This window comes from Peromyscus californicus, unplaced genomic scaffold (assembly GCF_007827085.1).
Source record: "Peromyscus californicus insignis strain IS unplaced genomic scaffold, ASM782708v3 Scaffold_22__1_contigs__length_63687245, whole genome shotgun sequence".
Taxonomy (NCBI): Eukaryota; Metazoa; Chordata; class Mammalia; order Rodentia; family Cricetidae; genus Peromyscus; species Peromyscus californicus.
Window position 1 is genome coordinate 9,567,258 of NW_026294525.1, and position 25,466 is coordinate 9,592,723.

Consider the following 25,466-nt stretch of genomic DNA (forward strand, 5'->3'; position numbering starts at 1 on the left):
GCGTTCACTGAGTGAACAGTAATGGTCTTGAGCAGAGCTATACACATACTTAATGGAACCTATCTCTTTAAAAAATTTTTGTTGAGCCGGGCAGTGGTGGCGCACGCCTTTAATCCCAGCACTCGGGAGGCAGAGCCAGGCGGATCTCTGTGAGTTCGAGGCCAGCCTGGGCTACCAAGTGAGTTCCAGGAAAAGGCGCAAAGCTACACGGAGAAACCCTGTCTCGAAAAAAACAAAAACAAACAAACAAACAAACAAAAAATTTTGTTGAGAGAGAGAGAGAGAGAGAGAGAGAGAGAGAGAGAGAGAGAGAGAGAGAGAGAGAGATTTGGGAGTCACTCCTCTCTGTGTGGAGCCTGGAGAACAAACCACAGGAGTTGTCGAAGTTCACTGCTGAACCATCTCTCGCCAGCCCAGCTACTCTTTTGTCCTTTCTGCACAGGGATGGAACCCTGTGCCCTGTGCATGCTGAGCAAGCGCTCTGCTCTGAGCTGTACCCCAGCCTCCTACTGCTCTTCATTCATGAGCCCGAGAGCTTCAGGCCCACACCAGTCTGGTTCTGTCTTCAAAATCCTGTGACCAGATGGGCACTGACTAAGTTGCCTGTGTAGAAGAATGAGACCCTTAAAAGTCATTTGAAAAATTAACCCTGCTTGCCCCAGAAGGGGATGAAGATTTCTGGTCCTCCATCATGACCAGACACAAAACTCACCCTGGTTTGTGATGTAATGGGCCCCGGAGACAGTTAGCTGAGGGAGTGTGGAGGGCCAGCTTCCCTAATCATTTTATTTCCAGTTATTCACAATAGAGGAAGTCTGAGTAGATTATTTACATATAACATTTACTCTCTTTTAACTAGTATTAAAAGTACTGATGCTGCTTGCTGGCTTGTGTGTGTGTGTGTGTTTTTGAGACAGGCTCTTCAGTGCTTTGGTCACAGATGTGCATACTGCCTGACTTTCATCTACTTTATGAACACACACACACACACACACACACACACACACACACACACACACACACACACACACACACACACTACTCAAGGGGTCAGGTAGTCCAGGCTGGTCTCAAACTCACTCTGTACCCAAGATGACCTTGAACGTCTGATGCTCCTGCCCCTGGTGCCTAAGCTCTGGGATTCCAAGCATGCACCGCTGTGCTTCATTTTATACGGTGTGGAGGATCAAACCCAGGGCTTTGTGCACAGTAAGCAGATGCTCTACAAACTGAAGACTATTGAGGCATAAAAACGTCAAATTTGTAGAACAAAATAAAAAGCTACCATCGGCACCAGAGTAAACCTGCACTTCAGCAACCAGCCAGAAGGCGGCGCCCAGGGTCAAGGTGATTTCCAGTTTCAGATTTGCAATCACTAGTGATGTAAAAAAACATCCATCATAATTAACATAGCCACTTTATTAGTGACTCTGGAAACCCACAGTGCTCATAAAGAAGGCCCTGGCGACCTGCCTACAATGACTTGTTCAAGTCCCACCTCATCTGATACACCCTCAGGGTCTCACTGTACTGCAGCTTTAGTGTGTGAAGCCAGGAGCTACATACTTGAACCAGTCCCGGCTGATCAGGAAGCTGGGGTCCCAGAAACCACATCAAAAGCCTTCTGCACACACCACCAAATGCTGCAGAGGGCAGATCTAGAGGAAACAATGCCAAGACGGCCAGGGAAGATTCCTAAAGACACTTCAGAGAAGTGAAACTCTGGGTGCACCACGACTCCAGTGAGAACAGATAAACCTCAACAATACTGCAAAAGCAGGGGCTGGGGAGATGCCTCAGCGGGTAAGAATACTTGCTGCTCTTGCAGAGGACCTGGGTTCAGATCCCAGCACCCACATCAGAGGCATCTTCAGTTCCAGGGGATCCAACACCCTTCTTCTGGCCTCCACAGACATCGTATATATGTTGTGCACATACATGCACACATACAGGCACACACATAAAATAAATAATTTTTTATTAAACCCATAAAACTAAAAGGCTTAGAAAAATGTAGTCTATCACCAGGAAAAAATAAGTAAGCCAAAATAAATAATTTTTTATGCTGTTTTTGTGCAGAATGAGGGACTGGGGTTCATTTTTGCTTATTCTTACATCTTTATTATGCACATGGCCTATGTACATAGTGTGTGCACAGATGTGGTGGTGCGTACCTGTGCACACTCACAGTGTTGGCTCTGTCACTCGCCACCTTGAGCCAGGTTCTCTCACATGACCTGGAGGAGACTGGCAGCCCAGGAAGCCTTAGTGATCCTCCACCACAGTCCTGGGGCTACCGGCACATACGCAGTCACACTAGCTTTTTTATGTGGGTTCTGGAGATTTTGAACCCAGAACCTCATAATTGAGCAGCAAATGCGTTCCACACTGAACCATCCTGCCAGCCCTCTCAAGTCTTTTTAAAGGTTGGGAAGTGGGCACAGTAAACACTACCACAATCTATCTCTATTGTTCTTTACTGACTATTACTTCCATGTAGTCTACTTCCACGGAAATTTTGGTAACGTTTATCTTAAATGGTACATGTCTGATAGGACCATTAAGGGAGAAAAGTCAAGCACATAAAAGGGGAAATTGGTGCTGAGGGCGTAATGATCCCTGGAATTACGACTAAACGTTAAACTTGGCTCTAGGTTTCCAATGCTAAAAAGAAAAGCACCGAACCTTAGCCTGAGGTGGGCACTCGTGGATATAACAACGCCTTTATGGTCAAAGAGCCCTGCCTTAGCCGCTACCCACACTCATAACCTGGTGGAACAAATGATGGGACATTCTGAGGATGGAGGAGATGTGGTCGTCCGAAACCATAAGGTCCATGATGTTTAAGTAGCTGGAAAATGTTCTTTACAAAGTACCGCACAGAGAAAAACCAGGATAAAATTAAAGATAAATTGTTCCCAATCACGCAAATATCATATGAAATTGTCATCAATCATTTTTATACCTAAGTCTCTTACGATTCAACTAAATAGTTTTAAAAAATTAGAACATTTTAATTTAGTGTGGGGGGGGCATGTCAGAGGACAACTTGTGGGAGTTAGGTCTCTTCTGCCATATGGAACTGAACTCAGGTTGCCAGGCTTGGCAGCAGGCACCCTTCGCCCCCAAAGTCACCTCACTGGTCCCTAGTTTTTAAAATGGGAATATATGTACATGAGCACACGTATACACATGGGGGTGAGGCAGACATAATGGATAACAGAACAGTGGGGACTGTTCCCTGGTGGAACGGCTTGCTGTTAACATCGCCATTCTCTTTTCCTGCTCTTCCCTCTCCCTCCCTCCCCCTCCTTAGCCCTCTTCTTCTTCTGATGGCAGACTGAACCCAGGGTCCTACACATGCCAGGCAAGTGTTCTATGAAGCCTTATCTCCAGTCAGCCTCACGCTCCAATTTTTAAATGAATCCACAGTACTTAACAGTCAAAACAGAAGCACAAATGGAATTTGATATTATGCTTCCTAGAGGGCCGGATCATGGGGAGAGGGCAGCTGGCCCATCCCGCCACGCATACCAAATGAAATGCCCTCCCTAGAAGGTGTGTTGGCAAAACATCACAACCCTTCCAAGTGTTCCCGCATCCAACCAGCCATCCTCCTTTTGAAAAATCTATCCAAGGGAATTACAGAGAACTGCCAAGGGCCCTGTACAAGATGTTCGCCACAGTGACCTGCCCCGTGAAAATCAAACAAAGCGGTACCGTGCCTGTCAGTAAGGGAGAGGGCGAACAAACTGCAGTCACTCTATTTGATGTATAAGGTGCAAGGTCCCAAGAAGCCAGACCAAACAAAAATGGAGTCACCCATGCTAAAAGACCCTAACCCTGAGGAAGAGGAAAGATCCCCAATAGATTGGCATCCTGGAAACAGGAGTCTACTTGACCCGAGTTGCATATGGAAGTCCTGAGAGCCCCTTTACAACAAGAAGGAACCCTTACCATGAGTGTTAGCCCTTACTAGAGTAAGTGAGCCGAAGTAACCCGGTGTTAGCCACTGAGCTTGTCCCGCCTTGCACACCCCACTCTCTGCCACTGCTTAGGGGTGACTGCTTAGGGTGCACTCGTTCGATTTTGTACACCAGAGCTCACCTCGGTTTGGGGTGCTCGAGTAAAAGACAGTCAGCTCTGTTACTGAAAACACTGTCATTTCATGTTTTGACAATTCCAAGACCACGAGGTTTTTTTTTTTTTTTCCTTTCAACCAAAAAATTCAGTGCCAAATCTTTTAAAACTAGAAATGCTCATTTCACAGCAGTTAAAGTTTTAAGAGCGCTTACCTTCAGCTGGGAATTTCCTAGCTCGTTCCTCAAAGAACCATTCTCCAGTTTTGATTTTCACATTTCTGAAAAGCAAACAGAATTGTCTTGTTGGGAGCAGGCCTCACTCTCTAGCTCAAGCTGACCTGGAACTCACTCTGCAGCCCAGCCTCACACTCATAGCTCCACTCCTGCCTCAGCGTCTCAAGCGTTTGAGATTCCAGGTGTGAGCAATTATAACACCTTTAAAAATATTTATTTTTTTCAACAATAGTATTATTTTTGTATGGGTGCTTCGCCTGCATGCATGTCTGTGTACCACACACATACCTGGTGACTTCGGAGCCCAGAAAGAGGTGTCAGATCCATTGGAACTGGAGTTCCAGGTACGTATTAGCCACCTGGCCTGCCCCTAACCCCTCTCTATGTAGCCCATGGACACCCAACGTTTTGACTTCTCTGGATCAGTTGAATGAAGAATTGTCTTGGCCCACACATTCAGAAGTGTCCAACCTGAGGCCAGCTTTGAATATGGCCCAACATAAAATTGTAAACTTGCTAAAAACATTGAGGTGTGTGTGTGTGTGTGTGTGTGTGTGTGTGTGTGTGTGTGTGTGTGTGTGTGAGAGAGAGAGAGAGAGAGAGAGAGAGAGAGAGAGAGAGAGAGAGAGAGAGAGAGTTCTGTGCTGTGATAAAACACTGACCGAAAGCAGCCTGGAGGAGGAAAGGTTTGTCTGGCTTCCGGCCCATCACCAAGGGAAAGCCAGGCCAAGAAGAACTCCGACAGGAGCTGAAGGAGAGACCACAGGAGAACACTGCTGACTGGCTTGCTCTCGCTCGATGGTTTGCTCAGCCTGCTTTCTTAGACCACATGGGCTTGGCTCTCCCACATCAGTCATCAGTCAAGAAAATGGGCCCCAGACCTGCCCACAGGTAGATCCAATGGACGCACTTCGCCAATTAATGTTCCCTCTTCCAAGGTGACTTTAGTTTGTGTCAAGAAGACAGAATTACCCTGCACTGTCGTCCTTGTAGATGACAATGTTGTGTCCAGATGTCACTTAAAACAAACGAGCTCTTGCAACCTAAGAGTCACGGGCTGGACACTCCTGGAAGGTAGTCCCTGCCTGAGGGAGGCTGGAAGTCTAAACATCGAACACCTGGTGCTCACTCTGCTTCTCGAAAGCATCCATCTTTATGCTCTTCCACCCTGCTAATGCCGAATTAGCAAACGAGAGATAACTGTTGAACGTGCTTTGCAAATTCCAGCACAGATGTTTGCTATGGAGGAGGCTGGAGGAGCTTAGCAGAAAGCTGTTTTGACCTCATGACTACGAGCAAACAGCGAACTAAATAGACATGTAGGGGCACATCTTCGCTGTGCATCAGACCGCTACATCTGCAGGTGGGGACGCAGTTACATTTATGCTTTATGCGCCGAGAAAGTGGATGTGATGTCCCCCGAGACGCTGAAGGTGTGTTCACCGTTCAGCTGACAAGAGGTGGGAGATGGGTGGATCTGCGTCTTCAGAATTCTTTGAATGCCTGAAGCGGCGCATCCCTGCAGGTCTGTTCTCTGACTAAATCCCTGATGGCGAAGAAACCTGAAGGACACCCCAAAGAGACCCTGGTGACTTGCCAGATGCTCAAGATGCAAAAATTCCGGATTAAGTAATGGACTGCTGTGAAACAGAGCAACAGGTTTCCTGCGTGGGCCAGTCCGGCCTCTAACTCCTGCTGAGAGCGGACTGCATTCACCCCATTAAAAACTCTCCTTCAAACAACCCTGCAGCTAAGATGCGATGCAGTGGCGAAGCAAAATAGTGTGGGTTTGTTTTGTCTGTCCACAAGCCCAGCTGATCTGCTTGCAACGTTGGCACAGGAAAACAGACAGATGTTTATGATTAAATCCTAGGTAACTATGAGCAGAGTGGGGACTTGTGACAGAGATAAAGCAATGATTTTATCAGGCTGCTATCAACCCTTCCTGTAAACATTCACCATGTCCCTTCCCCAGGCCCCCTGTCCATCACAGCCAGAGCCACACTCACAGGTCCCAGCACAGTGTACTGGTGAGTCAATGAATATTCCTGCCTCTCCAGGGAGCACCCTGGGAAGAAAGGGATGAGGTGGGATCCAAAGTGGATAGAGGCTGTAGCAGTGTGCCCTCAAGGGGGGTTCATGTTACCAAAGGGACTGAGCACCAGGCGGGAAGCACTCACTATGGGCACAGCCCTCACCCAGAGGTCTGAGGAGACAGCAAAGAGCAGCTGGCAAAATGCCACAGGCAATATCATGGAGCCTGCAAGACCAGGGGAACGACCATGCTGAGCAAGCGTCACCATGGCAACTAGAAAGCACTAGCAGGAAGCAGCTTTCAGAAACATGGCTGTTGCTGCTGCACAAAAGAACCCCAAACGGCAGCAGGAAATCAGGCCAGAGTGAGGAGACACGGGGCAGAGTTCAGGGGACAGAGTGGGGGGTTTAGGACACTGACCAGGCCCGTGCACAGGGAGCCCTGTTGACGCTGAAAAGGCAGAACCAGCGGGCAGCGGCAGCAAATGCCTTTAATCCCAGCACTTGGGAGGCAGAGGCAGGCAGATCTCTGAGTTCGAGGCCAGTCTGGTCTACAGAGCAAGTTCCAGGACAGGCAGGGCTACACAGAGAAGCCCTGTCTGGAGAAAAACAAAAACGGCAGAACCAAATGAGCTAAGTCCTGACTGAGGCTCAGTTCAGCTGCTTTCCCAGAACACAAAAGAAGGAAAAGACAGAAATTCGGGAGAGAATATAACACAAATGGAGTGTGAAGCCAAGCTGCTCACTAAGAATTATTCTCCAGGCTGGGGCTGTAGCTGGTGGAGCACTGGCCTAGCATGTGCAAGGCAATAAGGTCAATCCCTAGCAAAAGAAAAGAAGGGGGCGGGGATAACCAAATGGAAGAGAAGAAAATATTGGCTTAGAAATGGGCAAATTCAAGAGGCTGAAAAACCAAGAGTTCAAAAGTGTGTTCCTTGGTCCATAAAGATCAAGAGGAAAGACCCCCTTTCCCAGACACTTTTTAACTGTAAGGACCGGGAAGGGGGGCCTGTGGGAGTTTGAATGTAATTGCCCCCATAAACTCATGGGGAGTGGCACTATTAGGAGATGTGGCCTTGTGGAAGGAAGTGTGTCACTGTGGAAGTGGGCTTTGAGGTCTCATATGCTCAAGCCATGCCCAGTGTCTCAGGCTACTTCCTGTTGTCTACAGGTCAAGATGTAGTACTCTCAGCTCCTTCTCCAGCACCATGTCGGCCTGCATGCCACCATGTTGCACCATGATGATAATGGACTGAACCTCTGAAACTGTAAGCCAGCCCAATTAAATGTTTTTCTTTATAAGAGTTGCCATGGTCATGGTATCTCTTCACAGCAATAGAAACCCTAACTAAGATGGGGATATTTCTAGAGCATAAACAGCAAGTGATAAAACTCCTTCAGATGTCTCTGTAATATTACATTCCAGAAGACAAGGAGGCATTTATTGAATTTCTTGATTAAAAGGGCAAGACCCAGGATTAGAAAGCCAGTGAGGTCACCCCACTGTGGGGAGGCCCCTAGAAGGCACACTCAAATCCACTGGCTTGGGAAATGCAGTCCTCCGGGTAATTATGGGTAACTGTGTGGAGAGCAGGAAGTTATGGGGAAATCGGCAGACCCAACTGCTTTCTTAGGAAAAGGGCACATTGTTGGTTTCTGAAAACCAGTAAGTATGCATTTGAATCAAAAGAAATTCCAGACTCTAATCCGACCGCCACCAAAGCACTTCAGCGTAGGTGGGATTTCAGAGTATAGCAGCCTAAGGTCAGCTGTATGGTTGGACAGGAACCCCAGGGCAGCCCTCTTTCTGCAAAATAAAAGAGGTTCATTCATGACAATACTGAAATAGCTGTATCAATGGACCGGGTCGGGAGCTGAGTCATCTGACACCAGTATGTCGAGTATGACGTCTGCTGGTTTGGGAATACACTCTGGTCTGTCTTGTGGACATGCATAAGTTATTATGGAAATCCTTATCAAAGCATAATGTGCGGAAATAACCACCTCCACCCACTTGCCCAGACTCTCAACTCCAGCCCTCTGTGACCTTGAGTGCGCACCAGGGTAGCACTTGACTTGATTACCATGCAAAGTGCCAGCCCGGATAAACTGCCTCCTGGATGGTGACCGGCTCCAGCTGAAGTAAGCAGATGACCACGAAGAGTACAAACCAAAGACATCATAAAATAAAAAGCGCACTAATTCTCCAAAGGGTTTTAAAGGCAAGAACTGCAATCAAGTGTTGACCACAGAATGAGCCCGACCTTCCACAAGAATGATGCACACAACTGTGTGGAAGCATTTTCTTTCTGGGGACGCTGGCATGAGCCTGCTAGTTCTACCACTCAAGAGGTGGAGGCAGGAGAATTCTGAGTTTGAGGCCAGCCTGAACTACCTACTAAGGCCCTGTCTCAACAATGTGTTCTCTTTAGCAAGCAGCAAAAAAAGTATTCCAGTGCTGAGCTCAGTGGACACAGTCCGTGTCACAAGTCTCAAGGTCTGAGTTCGGGTCTCTAGACCCCACATAAAGTTAGATGTGACAGCAGGAGCCTGTAATTCCAGCAACGGCCAGATGGGAGGAGGCGGAATTCTCAGGAGCTCGAAGGCCAGCTACCCTGGCATGCACAGTGGTGAACATCAAAGATCCCGTCTCAGACGAAGGTGGAAGACAGGCCTGGAGAGCTGGCTCTGCAGTTCTGAGTGCGTCCTGCTCTCGAAGAGGACCCGGGTTCAGTTCCCAGCACTCACATCAGGCCGCTCACAGCTATCTGTAACTCCGGCTCCCAAGGGATCTGATGTCCCTGGCCTCTGAGGGCACCAACACATATGGGCACATACTCTAAACATACACAATTAAAAATAAATCTCTAAAATAAAAAGGTGGAAGGCGAGGACCAACACCTAAGGCTGTGTCCTCTGAGTTCCAATGTGTACACGGCACACACGTGCCCTTGCTTAGACATACACACATGTACACATACACAAACATGCACCCTCCCAAGTCAGACACACAAAAGCATCCTATCATTTTCTGCATTTTCACTCTCTGCTTGGGCTTCAAGACTTCAAAGAATATTAAGAATCTTTACTCTCTTTTTGTACATGAATAAAATATCATAATCCTGTAACTAATTTCCCTGTTCTTCAGCCGAGTAAACACATTCCACATGAAATGGCATGTGCCACCCCTCGAGGACTAGACAGAACGCTGCCTGTTAGTAATTCTTCCTGGCTAATGTCTGACTATGTGAGATACTTTACACAATATATCTGACTTGTTTATGAAGCATGAGAAACACACAGATCTGGAGAGGCAGCTCCGTGGAGTCCTTGTTAGGTCACTAAAACCCCTGGGTTCCACCCCCAGCACACCACCCCCAAGCAGCACGCACAAACGCCATTTCCATCCGCAGTGCTAAAGGTGAGCTTTAGATAAAAGCCTATCAAGTTCGAAACAGAAGGTGGGCAGTGAAGAAAGTGAACTCCAGTCTCAGAACCGAGTGAAAGCCTGGCTTGGACACTCTCGGCTGTCACTTTCCTCGGTCTTTCAGATGGCTGGCCCTCTCGTCACAGAAGCACCGCGCTCACCAACAACAGCGGATGTGAAGTACTTCACATTCACAGTGGGTGATCTGTCTTTGTAGACTGAAAGTGGTAACTCAGGATTTTGTCTAAACAATGCAATTATGGAAATACTGAGGGTTAGTCTGGAATTTAGAGATTTTTCTAAACTCCAGGAAGTTTTACTTCAATAGGAAACATATTTGTTGCAGGAACTTTGTTAAAATATCATTTGATTTTCAGGCTGGAGAGATGGCTTAGAGGTTAAGAGCACCGACTGCTCTTTCAGAGGTCCTGAGTTCAATTCCCAGCACCCACATGGTGGCTCACAACCATCTGTAATGAGATCTGGCGCCCTCTTCTGTATACATAATAAATAAATAAATAAATAAATAAATAAATAAATAAATAAATAAATAAATAAATAAATAAAATATCATTTGATTTTCAATAAAATTCCTCTCATGCCATGCAGAAAACACAATATTCCATCTTGTAAGAACATGTTTACATCCAATCCAACTCCCAACCTAGCAGGGTCTGGTGATGCAGACGTGGACTCCCTATGGGAGAGGCTGATGCAGGAGAATGAGAAGCTCAAGCTTCTGGTCTACAGAGCAAGTCCAAGGCCAGGTGAGGCACCTTGGGCAAACCTTGGCTCAAAAATGTAAAAATAAACAAATAAAATGGTGGGCATTCTAGCCAGTGAGGGAGCACTTGCCTAGCATGGTCGAGGCCCTCAGTTCCCCAAATCCTAATCTAAAAAGTAATTTAATCAAGGGCTCAGTGGGCAATATACTTGCCACAAAAAAAGCCAAAGTACTGCAGTTCAGTTCCCATCACCCACGTAAATGCTGGGTGGGCGTGATGTCTCCACCTATAATCCCAGAACACAGAGGTGGAGAGAGGGAATCCAGGCTGGAAGAAAGCTGGCTGGAATAGCCGAGTTTGTGAGCTCTGGTTTCAGGGGAGAGATCCCTGCCTCCACGTATCATGTGGAGAAAGACAGCTGGCAGCAACCCCTGCCCTTCACATGCACATGCACACACATGCATGCACACACCAAAAAAGAAAAAGTACTTCAAACCAAATAGAATCCCTTCTAATAAACTCCAGAATCTTGTGTCAATCATTTCTGCTCTATAAGGGGTAACCTGAGAGCGTGGTAATCAGATGCCCAGGGTCAACTTTCAACTGAACTCACTCAAACTCCACTGGCATCATGGTGCGTCCGGGACATTTGAGCAATCTGAAACAGACCCCTAAAACATCAGTAGTATTTGCTGCAATCTGGAACTTTCCATCTCAGACTCAGGGTGACAGCTAGTTTTTTGTCAGCTTGACACAAGCTAAAGTCATCTGAGAGGAGGGAGCCTCAATTGAGAAAACGCCTCCATAAGATCAGGCTGTAAGCAAGCCTGTAGGGCATTTTCTTAGTGATTGATGGGGAGAGCCCAGCCCTTGGTGGGTGGTGCCATCCCTGGGCTGGTGGTCCTGGGTTCTATAAAAAGCAGGCTGAGCAAGCTACGAAACAGCACCCCTTGTGGCCTGTACATCAGCTCCTGCCTCCAGGATCCTCCCCTGTTTGAGTTCCTGTCCCGACTTCCTTGATGATGAACAAACAGTACTGTGAAAGTGTAAGCCAAACAAACTCTGTACTTCCCAAGCTGCTTTGGTCATGGTGCTTCATCGCAGCTATAGAAACCTTGACTAAGACACTTGGCTCTAGTTTTACAAAAATCCCAGGACACACTTATTATTCAAATACTTTCAAACTTGTATAACTCCCCGAGTTTCAGGTTTGAATGTATCCAGTCCAAGCAGAAGCGTCCAACCTTTCGGTATTTAGCAAGACATTGTCATCTACAAAGTTCGTGCATGAGAACCACACACATACAATGGAGTTTTTGTTTGTTTTCTAAGTAAAACAATTCCCTAATGCTTTAAGCAAACAGGATTCACTGTTTGGCCATATCCAGGGGATCCCTGGTCCTATGGGACTGGGGTGCAGCTCGGTGGCTCACTGACTTTCTGATGGCTGACAGTCCACTCCCAGTGTGAAGCAGGAGCAAATACCCCTTGAGACCATCGGCATGCAACTTCTGGAGGGTGTAGCTCGGTGGTGGAGGGCTTGATCAACATGCATGAGGTTCTAGGTTTGAGCTCTGTTAGCAGGGGGAAAAAAGTGTATGCATATAACCCCAGGTTCCATTCCCAACACCACACAAGACCCTGAAGCACGAATACCCAAAGAATAAACGGCTTCTTACAGTCCCAGACAACTACAAGGCAGTAGACAAGAGCGAACAGTTTGAGGACGGGAAGGTCTGCCCAAGAGGAACTCCTCAGAAATCTGCTTTAGACAAGTAAGCAGGCTTCTTTCGGGAGCCAGGGATTTGATTTCACTTCTTATACTGTTCTAAAGGGGGAAAAAAAATCAAATCGTGGCAACTTAGCTTCCCTGACGTTTCCACAGTTGTTACCTTGGACCACTTCACGGCAGAACAGTCTACCTCAACCAAAAACCAAGGGTTGGCGGCCGCTGCTCGCTCACGCTGCTTCCTTCTGCTCACGTGTGTTCCTCTGACTGAAATCGCCTCCTTTTAACTGTGGGTACCCTAGTCCACAGTATCGCCTCTCCCCAGGGAACCACCCCTGTTAGGGAATATTACTTTAAGGTGTGTTACTTTTGTTTATGCTGCATTTGTCTAACTCTGTGAAGCTGTGTTGCTGTGCCTGTGTAAAACACCTGATGGGCTAATAAAGAGCTGAACGGCCAATAGTGAGGCAGGAGAAAGGATGGGCGGGGCTGAAGAGCAGAGAAGATAAATAGAGGGAGAAATCTGGGAAGAGGAAAAGAGATGGAGAAGAAGGAGCAAGAGAAAGAGAAGAAGGAGCAAGAGAAAGAGGAGGACTCCAGGGGCCAGCCACCCAGCCACCCAGCCACCCAGCCACCCAGCCACCCAGCCACCCAGCAACCCAGCCAGCCATGGAGTGAGATTTACAGAAATAACAGAACAGGAAAAGCCCAGAGGCAAAAGGTAGACAGGATAATTTAAAGCTAAGTAAAGGTGGCGAGAAATAAGCCAAGCTAAGGCCAGGCATTCATAAGTAAGAATAAGCCTCTGTGTGTGATTCATTTGGGAGCTGGATGGTGGGTCCCCAAAAAGAGTAAAACCTTCAACAACACACCCCCTTTCCATAGAATCGGCTTTACTGTTGAAATCACATGCTTCCCACGGCATCTCGCTCTTCCTTGGGAATCGGCGCCTCCCATTGGAATCCCCTCTCGCTGGAGTCACCCCTTCCCATCAGCTCCTGCTGACGACCATACATCCTTCCTCACTCCTGTTGATTCCTGACTTCTCCATTTCTTTCTGCTTTCCGATACCCTACAATCCACCTCTACAAGCCATGCTATCTGACAGACTCAGGACCATGCCTCCTCCTTCCTTCCTTGGCTCACTAGAGCCCAGTCCCTGTTTGAATGACCCTTCAAGTTCCCTATCATTCCTGCCATCAGCCCCCTGCATTGCAACAGCGTTTTTACTACACTTTTTAAAAACTGTACTGGGTGTTGACCAAAGGCCATGAACATACTAGACAAACACTCTATCACCGCCATTCTTATTTTTCACATTGAGACAGGCCTTACTAAGTTGTTGGCCTTGCATGGTTAGCCATGGCACAAGCCCCCAAGGCTGGTCTCACACTCGCTCTACAGCCCAGGCAAGCCTTGAACTTGTGACCCCCATTCCTCAGCTTCTGGAAAAAGTGTAATTACAAACCCACACTTCCAGACCCAGTTCCTGTTGCTCATTTATCACTGTCTTCCACTTCTTCAGGCCAGCAGATCACATAGCCACGGACCTTTTGTTGTGGCTGTAGAGCAAGAGTATGCACTTCAACACCAATCCCTGTGGCCTAGCACAGAGGCTTTCCATGTGCCTCTTAGGAGGCTGGCTTCCCAGGACAAGTCCAGCAGGCAGGGCCAGGAATGAAGAAGGGGAGCCTGGGCTCCAGGCTCTACACTATTTACACCATCCTCTGCTTCAGCATCCCCTCTGAAGTGTGAACGGCAGTAGTAGCCACTCTTAAGGGGTGCTTTAAAGAAGGCTTGAAAGCACTCTCCCACTGTGATGATCCGGGGGTCACTGCCAACTGAGTCAGCCTGGCTCCCTCATCTTTCCCTGCCCTGAGCTCTGGGCCTCTCAGCACCAGGCAGGTCTCCAAGAGAAACCTTGCCCTGAAGGAAGATGCCGTCTGCCAAATGTCTCCTGGGGCCCCAGCAGCCCCAGCCAGCACACTGTGCAGGCCTTTTGCTCGGCAGGAATCTAAGTTGTATGTTGGGTTTTTTTTTGGTTTTTCGAGACAGGGTTTCTCTGTGTAGCTTTGCGCCTGTCCTGGAACTCACTCTGTAGCCCAGGCTGGCCTCAAACTCACAGAGATCTGCCTGGCTCTGCCTCCCGAGTGCTGGGATTAAAGGCGTGCGCCACCACCGCCCGGCCTGTATGTTGTTTTTTAAAAAGAGGGTCTCCATATGTAGTCCTCCTGGCTATCCTGGAACTCAGAAGTCCACCGCTCTGGCCCTTCTTCGTACACTTTTCATGGGTACCCCCAAGTCTCCCTCTTTCTTGATTTGAAAAACCTACTTTCCTCATCTAGTTCTTATTTTTTACTGAGGGAAAAGTAGGGGAAAGAAACCTGAATGGACTTAAGACCCGTTCCCAGGTCCCACTCTGTGATATGGGGAGAGCGGGGGGAACAGGTAAGCTCGGCAAGGCCTCCGGATTGTTGCAGCCCAGAAACTGGATGGTGGCCCCGTGTGGACAAAGCTGGAGCTGGGAGTGCGGAGTGTGAAGTGGGCAGAGTGAAGTGAGAGAAAGCCCGAGTTACTGTGAACCCGCTTGCTTCTAACACGGCTTTCTTCACGGATCCACCTGGAGTGACGCAACTATCACAGGTATTTTGAGAAACATCCTTATTTCGAAATAAGGAAGCTGGGGGTTATAGAAATGACATTTTGTGTATTTAGTGGGTCAAGTTACAATGCCGGGCATGATGCCGTGTAGGGCAGAGATTTCAACACAGTGCCCTCCCTAGGAGATTGCCTCAGTCCAGACCCTCTGCTTTGGTTTTTAGTTTGCAGTTGACTATTAGATGGGAAAACATTGCTAAGCGTTCATTATTTCCTTGGTTAGGGTTGATGAAGACATCAAAGCCAGGTGCCTGGCTGAGAGGGGAAGAAAGTCCTTGGACCTGTCTAGAGATGGCTCGGAATCCATCCCTTCTCCAGGCCCACATTTTTCTCTAAGAAAAGCCAGAAGGGCGGGGCGGTGGTGGCGCACGCCTTTAATCCCAGCACTCCGGAGGCAGAGGCAGGCAGATCTCTGTGAGTTTGAGGCCAGCCTGGGCTATAGAGTGAGTTCCAGACAGGCTCCAAAGCTACACAGAGAAACCCTGTCTTGAAAAACCAAAAAAAAAAAAAAAAAAAAAAAAAAGAGCAAAGCCGAAGGACAGTGACTCCAGCAAGCCCAAGGAAGGAGGGCAACCAATCCAGAACGGGGAGACATGGCGCTGTGGCCAAAGGAAGAGACTGGTTCAAACACAGGGCGGAGCCACTTGCTTATTGCAGGGGGAGTGATGTGCATTCAGCCTTGCAAGGGAACAGGAAATCTGGCATTGCTGTTTTAGGCAATAAACAGTTTTTAGGTTTAGGAAGGGAGCAGCTTCAATGCTGCTCTGTGTTCGGATCTCCCAGGGAACAGATGATCTGTTCCAGGGTCCCCTCCAACACGAGCAGTGATATTACAGGTTGCTTTCAGACCCAAGTCTCTGGCCACTCTCCAGATTCACATCTTCGAATTCGTTCATAGATTCCAATCTGCCTCACACTTCCCCCTTCCTGTAAGTCCTGTGGTATTCTCTATGTGTGCTCTTCCTTCAAGTGGGTGTGCCCCTCCATGTCTCAAAGAACCCATGACCTGCTCTCACTTGGGACAGGGGGACTGCAGGTCAACTATGCTAATTTTCAAAATGACTTGTTCAAAAACACCACTTTCTGTGTTAAAAGCCTCACCATCAACCAGGTGCTGTGGTGCACACCTTTAGTCCCAGCACTGAGAGGCAGAGGCAGGTGGATCTCTGAGTCCCAGGCCAGCTTGGTCTACATAGTGAGTTCCAGGCCAACCAGAGCTATGTAGAGACCCTGTCTCAAAACCAAACCAAACAAAAAAGCCTCATGAGAGATGGCTCACTAGTTAAGAGCACTGGCTGCTCTTCCTGAAGACCTGGGTTCAATTCCCAGTATCCACATGGTGGCTCACAACCATCTCTAACTCCAGTTCCAGGGGATACAGCATCCTCTTCTGGTCTACTGGGTACCAGGAATGCATGTGGTGCACAGACATACATGAATGTAAAATACACATAGAAAAATTTAAAACACTCAACATCAAATAATTAAAATGGATGCAGACTCAGTATATAACCAATAGTCACCATCTATTTGTGTATCTGAGCCCACTTCCTTCAAAACATCCTCTGGGAAAGCAGTTCAGGACCCTGCTCACCTCCCTGCTCTCATCCCCTGCCACTTTTCCTGAAGGGGATAAGGTCTAAGAACACCGAGGCACTGGGCTGGGTGTACAGTGGCCCTGCAATGTCAGCACTTGGTGGAGGTTGGACGATCAGGAGTTCAAGATCAGCCTCGGCTGATATACATACATGGAGTTTAAAGTCAGTCTGGGCTTCGCGAGACCCTATCTTTAAAAAGAAAAAGACTAAGGCACTAGTCGAGAAACCCAAATAAATGGTTGAAAATTCTGAGTCAGGACATCATCAGTCACCAAACACATTTTATGGCTGGGCATGAATGACACACTGCTTTAATCCTAGCACTCAGGAGTCAGAGCTCTGTAAGTTCGAGGCCAGCCCAGTCTTGTATCAATTTGTAAGACCTTCCAGAGATACACCTGTCTCAAAAAAAAAAAGGAGATCACCTGCCTCTGCCTCCAGAGTGCCAGGATGGATTAAAGGTGTGTGCTACCACCACCTGGCAATGAAATCATTTTTTAATTAAGATATCTCCCTCCCAAGCAGAGGAAAGAAGCTCTATCTTAGGCAGCCTGAAAGCATCTGTAGATCAGACTGGGTATGATGCTTTCAGGAAGCATCTATTGATGACTGGAGCGTGACGGCTACACCTGATGAGCTTGAAGCCAGGATGGTTCTGGACCATCCCTGCATCCTGGGTCAGAGGAGGAACAGAACACTCATTTGTGTGCTCGTATACACACACTCAACCTACACACCCTACCCACCATGCTCACCTGTCCTCAAAGCACACTGTGCACTTCCACGTGCGAGTCCTCCGCAGGAATACGCGGCACTCGGAGCACACGCGGTAGCTGCAGCCCTGGCACACGGCCCCGCGGTTCAGCAGCAGGCCCAGGGCCCGCTGGCAGCGCGCACAGCACTTCTCCCGGTATTCCCGGCTCGAGCTCTTCGCCCCTTTCCACCGAAGATGCTGCAGGTGTGTTTTCAGTTTCCTGCAACCCAGGGAGTCGAATAAGGATTGGGTGGTATGATGGTGGGCTCTAACTGCCACCTTGGCATAGCCTTGAGTCACCTGGGAAGAGCCTGGACAAGGATTGTGTACACCGGGTTGACCTGCGGACCTCTCTGTGGGAGGTGTCTGAAGTTAATTGATGTGGAAAGAACCAGCCCACTGTGGGCGGCACCATCCCCGAGGCAGGGGCACACTGTATGAGAACGGGGAAATGGAGCTGGGCGGGCAAGCAAGCACACACGTATGCATTGGTTGCTCTCTGCCCTAGGCTGTGGATGGTGTGACGAGCTGTTTGCACTTCCTACCTGGACTTCCCCCACAATAATGGGTGGTAAATAATGGGATCATAGGATAAAATAAACCTCTTTCTCCCCCGAACTGCTTTTTGTCCGGGTAATTTATCGTAGCAACATAAATAAAACTAAGACAGACATGGACAGCAGACTACAGACAGGGGCCTCCACAGACCCGCCGTATAAGGCAAAGGGCTTTGGTATCTGACAAGGCTGTATGAGCTGGTCTCTCTGCTCAGGGTTTTCTGTGAAACATCGCCTTATCTCCCATGGTGCCTGTGAGGATTACATGACAAAAGATGGCAGTTTGTGCTCTGCTCACCCTTTCAGAACAGGACCCTCCTCACCAGTATCCACAGACTCTGTTACTTTTCCAAATACTGTCTCTTTAAATCACCAAAGAGATTTGAATCATTTAGTTGTTTTCTCAGCCTATTATTATTTCAATGAATTAGACTTTACAAGTGTATTTAAGGGGTTTTGAAATAAAGGAGGGAACAGGCGTGGTGACACCCCCCCCTTTTTTATTTTATTTTATTTAGTTTTTTTCAAGACAGGTTTCTCTGTGTAGCTTTGGAGCCTATCCTGGAACTCTGTCGACCAGGCTGGCCTCGAACTCACAGAGATCCTCCTGGCTCTGCCTCCTGGGTGATGGGATTAAAGGCGTGCGCCACCACCACCGCCGGCTGACACACCCCTTGAATCCCAGCATTTGGAGCACGGAGGTACACAGAGGCAGGCAGAGCACTATACATAGTTCAAAGTTGGTCTGGTCTACACAGGGAGTTCCAGGGCAGCCAGGGCTGTATAGAGAGCTCTCGTCTCAGATAGAGAGATAAGTAAATGAATGAATAAAGAAATAAAGGAGCATGGAAAAATAACTTTGTGTCTTTGGTTAATCACACAATTTCCCTCCCTCTTCAAACATTTGACTTTACATGTGTGGTGTTTTTCTATGCATATGGGTGTTTTCCCCTGCATGTATGTCAGAGCGTCACGGGCTTGCAGTGTCTGTGGAGGCCAGAAGAGGGCGTCGCGTTCCCCTGGACTGAAGTTACAGAGGGTTGTAAACTACCATATGGGTATTGGGAATCGAACCCTAGTCCTCCGGAAGAGCAGTCAGTGCTCTTAACGGCTGAGTCATCTCTCTAGTGACCCCAAGAAAAGTTCCCCTCTTAAAAACATTGGCTTGACCCCTCCTTGGTGCTAGGAGTGACCCTAGGGTTTCTTACACACTAAGCAAATGCTCGATCATTCATCTGCTTACTTTCAAACATGCCTAATAGCTAAAAGGTGATCTTGAACCCTTTTTTTTAAATTAAAAAATATTTCAATTTCTTTCAATTTTATGTGTATGAGTGTTTTGTCTGTATGCACGTATGTGCACCACATGAGTGCCTGGTTCCCACAGAGGCCAGAGAGGGCATTGGATCTTCCTGAAATGGAGTTACAGATGGTTGTGGGCCACCACGTGGATGCTGGAAATTGAACCCAGGGTCTTCTGCAAGATCAAAAAGTGCCCTTAACGGCTGAGCCATCTCCCAAGCCCTGACCTTGAACCTCTAATCCTGCCGTTTCTACCTCCCAGGTACTGAGATTTCAGGTGTGCCCATGAACTCTGAAAAACAAGCCATGTATTTACAGAGGGAACCTCCCAGCTAACAGTGGGCGGTTCTGCCGTCCAGAGCTGCCAGTAAGTGCAACCTCAGACCCAACAGCCAGGCCAGAAAAGAAGCTTCTGTTGATAGAGGGGTCAGGGAACAGGCTAAGCAGGTTCACCCTTCTTCCAAGCCAGCCGCAAGGCAAATGTGAACAAAGAGAAAAGGCAGAAATGGATTCCACCGGTTTTCTGTTTCCGACCCTCCTTCTTTGTGCCTCCAGGTACCACGGAAAACACGGGAGGGGGGCTTAACTGGAAGTTTTCCCTTGAGGGGGCTGCCAGAAGCCTGCCGGTGTTCCTCTATTGTTCTCACAAAGTGGGCAAGCGTACAAGAAGCAAATATCACAAAGGCACCCTTTCCAAAGAACTGTGGAATTATTTTAGTTCCATTGCGAAAATAATCCCCACCCCCACCCCTTCCCCGGGACCCTTTTGGGTTAGAAGTTCAGCACCCCCTCCCCGAGCTAGCAGTCACAAGGAAGCCAACAAGCCATGTCCCCAAACAGAAAAAGCCAAGCCCCATAGGACCGCCCAGGTCAAAGCATGGCTTACCGGACCCTTTCTTCTTCCATGCTTTGAACAGCCTGATCTCGGTAGAGGACCCCGAGAATGACCTCCCGTTCCAACTCCTTGAAGGACTCCAGGTCCACTTCATGGGCCATTTCGTCTCCCCAAGACGGACAGAAGAGATCCACAGTCCTGTGGAGACGCCGGAGTCCAGCTGCTTCCCTCGATCCTGCAGGAGCGAGCCCCTCTCTGGTTTCACCAGTGACCGTGTTTGACTTGGGACTCTTGCTTCCTTCCGAACTGGGTCATACTCCCTCGGAGAAGCAAGCTCCGCCAGGCCGCCCCACTGCCACCCGAGGGGTGTTTTCACTGGGCTCTGCCCGATGAGACAAGAGCGTATCTTTTTCTGAGGTTTTGCCAGAGATTGTTATAAATGATGCATGGCTGCTGAGCAGATAATTTCTGTAAAGCACGAGTGATCTCCACCCTGAGGAAGTTCACAAATAGCAAGGGGAGAGCAAACGTTCCCCAGAAAAAAAACTGTGTCCAGGTCAGCAGAAGCGACAACCAAGAGTCGAGCCTGTTTGAAGCCTTAAAGCCTGTTGGAAAAGACAGAGAACAAACAAAGCCCGCATTAGTGGCCCTGGCTCGGCACCTCTGTGGCATCACTTCTGAGGACACAGCTTTGCATTTTAGGCTGCGATTCAAACGTTATTAAAGAAGACATCTTTCCAACACTTCTTATAATTTCCACACTTGGATTCTCCTACCAAGAATTCTGGATCTTCAGCTGTGAGAGGACAAGGAGCCTGGTTTGATGTCCCGAGAGATGGGCAATGATTCTGTCACCACAAACATTAGAGTTCACCAATTCAGTTACAGAGACCCAGGTGGTCTAGCCTGCTGCACACCTGCTATCGGGATGTGCGTATGATATAGCTCACTGCCCCCGGAGTGATGAACAAGACCATACAAGATCAGGTCAAGCACAGAGAAAATGAGGCAACCAGAGGCGTGAAGGGTACGGTGTCCGAGCAACAAAACCCAGCAGACTACTTGGCCGCGAGTTTCTTCTAAAAGTAGAAGACAAACCTGACAGAATACATTTTACAATATGGAGGCCACAGAGTGCACTGTTTGCCTTGGAAGAAGGAGGGTCCAAGTTCAATCCCAGAACCCAAGGAGGCGTGCACTTCTAACCCGAGTGTTGGGGAGGCGGATAGGCAGATCCCTCCGGCTTGTTGCTCAGCGAACTTAGCCACATGACTAGTTCCAGGCCAGCCAAGGACCCTGTCTTTAAAAAAAAAAAAAAAAATCAAGGTGTGTGGTCTGAGGGACAAGAGCTGGGGTTGTCACCTGGCTTCTGTAAGGGTGTTCCTGCACACACAGGAGCAAATATACATAATACACACACACACACACACACACACACACACACACACACACACACACACACGCACACTGGGTAACTCACAACTGCCTGTAACTCCAGCTCCAGGGAATCCAAAGCTTTCTTCCAGCTTCTGTGGGCATTCCCATGCACAAACACACACTCACACAGAATTAAAATAAAAGTAAAAAAATACTATGTTCAATGCATGAACATGTACCATGTTCATTTATCAAGTATCGTCCACGCACATATAGTATGTGCTATTCCAGCCATGCTCTTACCCAAACCATCACAAACATGCCAAACAAGGTAAGAAATTCCCATCTCAGAAATAATCTTATTGGGCCATTATGTTATATATATGTTATATAATTGCTGACGGAAGCGTCTTTACTGAGCACATGGCAAACTCTACATCATCTTAATTGAAAATACATTAGAGGAAGGACGGCCTCAGCTGTTGGCTATTATTTTTACAAGTATTGTCCAAAAAAAAAAATTGTAATCAATTAGGGGAATGTGAGTAACTACAGCAACCTCAACTTGTCAATTATTTATGTCCTGTAATAGCACTTCATTAGGTATCGGGCCCTGTTTCTGTTTAGTTCAAGTCAAAAGATTCTGCATTCATCCATCTAGTAAGAACATGTAGATGGTTCAAGCAGCATGCTTTCTGTAATGCCATTTTAATTTTCCAGCCAAGTGGACCCCTCAGTAATAAGGAGTCCTTTCGGTACTTCAGGAGCTACACTCCTTCTGAATTCATGAATGATAAGCAACAGACGCTATGGCATCCTTCTCTCTCAACAAATGCTCTTAGCTCTTCTTCATCAGTAGTCTGGGGAGGGCTCTGTATCTCAATGCATAAAATAAAGCACATTGGGTTATAAAAGAAATTGATCACACTGAACTATTCAAAAATTGTTACATAGTAGTGTGTGTATTCATTAATACATGAGATAATTAAGGTCTGGCAGTTATTTAATGAGTGGCATAATGTCAAAGTGGCAATGATATAAACAATGCTTTGAGATATCTATGGCACATGATGTCATAGGAAAATACTTGTGATTTCTATTGGGAACAAGGTTACAGGTTTGACTGATTTTTTTTATTTTTTTATTTTATTTTATTTTATTATTTTTTTTTATTTTGCAATACAATTCAGTTCTACATATCAGCCACGGATTCCCTTGTTCTCCCCCCTCTCGTCCCCCTCACCTTCCCCCCAGCCCCCCCCCCCCCATTCCCATCTCCTCCAGGGCAAAGCCTTCCCCACAGACTGAGTTCAACCTGGTAGACTCAGTCCAGGTAGGTCCAGTCCCCTCCTCCCAGGCCGAGGGTCCAGTCCCCTCCTCCCAGGCCGAGCCAAGCAATCCTGCATAGGCCCCAGGTTTCAAACAGCCAACTCATGCAATGAGCACAGGACCCAGTCCCACTGCCTGGATGCCTCCCAAACAGATCAAGCCAATCAACTGTCTCACCCATTCAGAGGGCCTGATCCAGTGGGGACCCCTCAGCCATTGGTTCATAGTTCATGTGTTTCCATTCATTTGGCTATTTGTCCCTGTGCTTTATCCAACCTTGGTCTCAACAATTCTCGCTCATATAAACCCTCCTCATTCTCGCTAATTGGACTCGCAGAGATCCACCTAGGGCCTAGTCATGGATCTCTGCATCCAGATCCCTCAGTAGTTGGATGAGGTTTCTAGCACGACAATTAGGGTGTTTGGCCATCCCATCACCAGAGTAGGTCAGTTCGGGCTGTCTCTCGACCATTGCCAGCAGTCTGTTGTGTGGGTATCTTTGTGGATTTCTGTGGGCCTCTCTAGCACTTTGCTTCTTCCTATTCTCATGTGGTCTTCATTTACCATGGTCTCCTATTCCTTGTTCTCCCTCTCTGTTGTTGATCCAGCTGGGATCTCCCGCTCCCCCAAGCTCTCTTTCCCTCAACCCTCGCCTTTCATTACCGCCACTCATGTCCAGGCTGTTCATGTAGATCTCATTCCATTTCTCTGTCATTGGGCGATCCCTGTGTCTTTCTTGGGGTCCTGTTTTCCAGGTAGCCTCCCTGGTGATGTGAGTAGCAGACAAGTCATCCTTGTTTCATGTCTAGTATCCTCCTATGAGTGAGTACATACCATGCTTGAGATTTGACTGATTTTACCTTGGCTTTTTCTTATATTCATAATAGAAGGAAATACTAAATTTTAATTAAGATTAGTGGAACTAGGGTCTGGAGAGGTTTCTCAGTGGTTAAGAGCACTGACTGCTCTTCCAGATGACCAGAGTTGGATTCCAACACCCACATTATGGCTTACAATTGATCCCAGGGGATCCAACACCCTCTTCTGACCTCTGAGGGCACCAGGCACACAAGTGGTGTGCAAATATACCTATACACTATATGAAACAAAACAAAACACATTTTTCAAAAAGATTAAAGGAAATAAAGATATGCTTCCCCTAGACCAAGTTTATGGGCCTTGCAGGCTGAGGACTGTGGCCTGAAAGGGTCTGTGTTTGTTGGGTTCTCCAGTGTAAGATAAAGCTAATGTAACATTTGTGGGGGTTCCATGGACTGGAAAAGTTAGAGGTCTGAAAAGGGGTTGCTTGGCCTCTGGCCCCCAGTAAAGTACCCTTAGGTACCTTGTCTTAAGGTTTCTATTGCTGTGAAGAGACACCATGACCATGGAAACTCTTATCAAGGAAAACATCTAATTGGGCTGGCTCGCTTACAGTTCACAGGTTCAGTCCTTTATCATTATGGCTGGGAGCTTCGTGATGTGCAGGCAGATGTGGTGCTGAAGTAGCTGAGACTCCTACATCTTGCAGGCCACAGGAAGTGGTCTGAGACACCGGCAGTATCCTGAGCATAGGAAACCTCAAAGCCTGCCCCCACAGTGACACACTTCCTCCAACAAGGCCATGCCCACTCCAACAAAGCCACACCTCCTAATAGTGCCACTCCCCATGAGATTATGGAGACCAATTACATTCAAACTACCACATTCCAAAGAAGTTGGTACCAGGGACTGGGGTAGATCTGACCATGTTTTTGTTTGGAGTAATACGGACTTTGGGACTGTGGATTAGAAACGCAGTTGAAAGTGCTGCTTAATGGGCCAGACTAGTAGGAGCATGGAAGACAGTGGTGCTGAGGGTGATTTGAACTCTCAGGGGCTTGCTCAGAGGTTTCAGAGGAGAAGACTTTTAGTATGTTGCCTAGAAATCATTCTTGTGATATTTTGGTGAAGAATGTGACTACTTTTTGCTCTTGTCCAAAGAATCTGCCTGAGGCTCAAGTGAAGAGTTTTAGATTAATTTCCTTGGCAGAGGAAATCTCAAACAAGCTAGTACAGACTCTGTTGTGTGGTTATTAGTGGTAACTCTAATGAAGATTTATAATGAAAAGGAGAGAGCTGAGTAAGGAAAAATATTTGAGGAGAAAAAGAGCACCAGAAAGTGGACTGGAGCTAAATTCTGTGTTCAAGGAAATAAACAGATTAAGAAACAGAATAAATGTAGTAGTGACCTCAGGGCAAGATCTCACCCAGTTAAGTTTCCATCTTGTGAAAAGGAACTAAAGAAAATTAAAGAAAAGCTTAGAGCCGGATATAGTGGTGCATGCTTTTAATCCAAGCCTGGTCTAGAGATCCAGTTTCAGGACAGCCAAGCTTAGGCAGTGAAGGACAGAAAGCTGGTGAAGGGGACCATGTTCCAGCCCCAGCAGAACTTGGCAGCTTCAACCATGTGGTTCTGGCTTTAGAGTCAAGGATAGAAGGAATGGGTTATGGAATTTGCCTCTGTGCCTAAGGAAAGTCTCTGAGGCCAGGCATGTGTCAGGGGTGTCCTTGAATGGAGGCCTAGAGAGACCCAGAGAGGCCATTGTGTGAAGTTGTGAAGTTGAAGCCTGGATTGCACTGGAGACCCCAAGATGTTGGAGATGCCAGAGCTATGTGATACCTGCCAAGGAGAGCTGCTAACAGGGAGTGGAACCAGCCCAAGAGAAAGAAGTGTGTCACAGTCAACAAAGATGAAAGGACTTGGAGATCTGAAGAGCACTTTGACATCAGACATGGAGATGCAGAGTTTGGAGTTTGCTCAGCTGGTTTTCAGTCTTGCTTTGGTT

The 25,466-nt window shown here is 47.6% G+C and overlaps 1 protein-coding gene across 2 annotated transcripts in view; it reads right to left on the bottom strand.

The window, feature by feature from the left end:
• Window positions 1-20,507, bottom strand: part of Sytl3 (synaptotagmin like 3) — a 58,431-nt gene extending 37,924 nt beyond the window's left edge. For both annotated transcript variants that reach the window (XM_052750875.1, XM_052750874.1), the window contains exons 1-3: window positions 19,987-20,507; window positions 17,243-17,461; window positions 4,296-4,360 (exon numbers count right to left, since the gene is read on the bottom strand). In XM_052750875.1, coding sequence (XP_052606835.1) covers window positions 4,296-4,360; window positions 17,243-17,461; window positions 19,987-20,096 — 394 coding nt within the window. In that variant the 5' untranslated portion in view covers window positions 20,097-20,507. The remainder of the gene's footprint in view (window positions 1-4,295; window positions 4,361-17,242; window positions 17,462-19,986) is intronic.
• Between the last annotated feature and the right edge of the window lie 4,959 nt (window positions 20,508-25,466).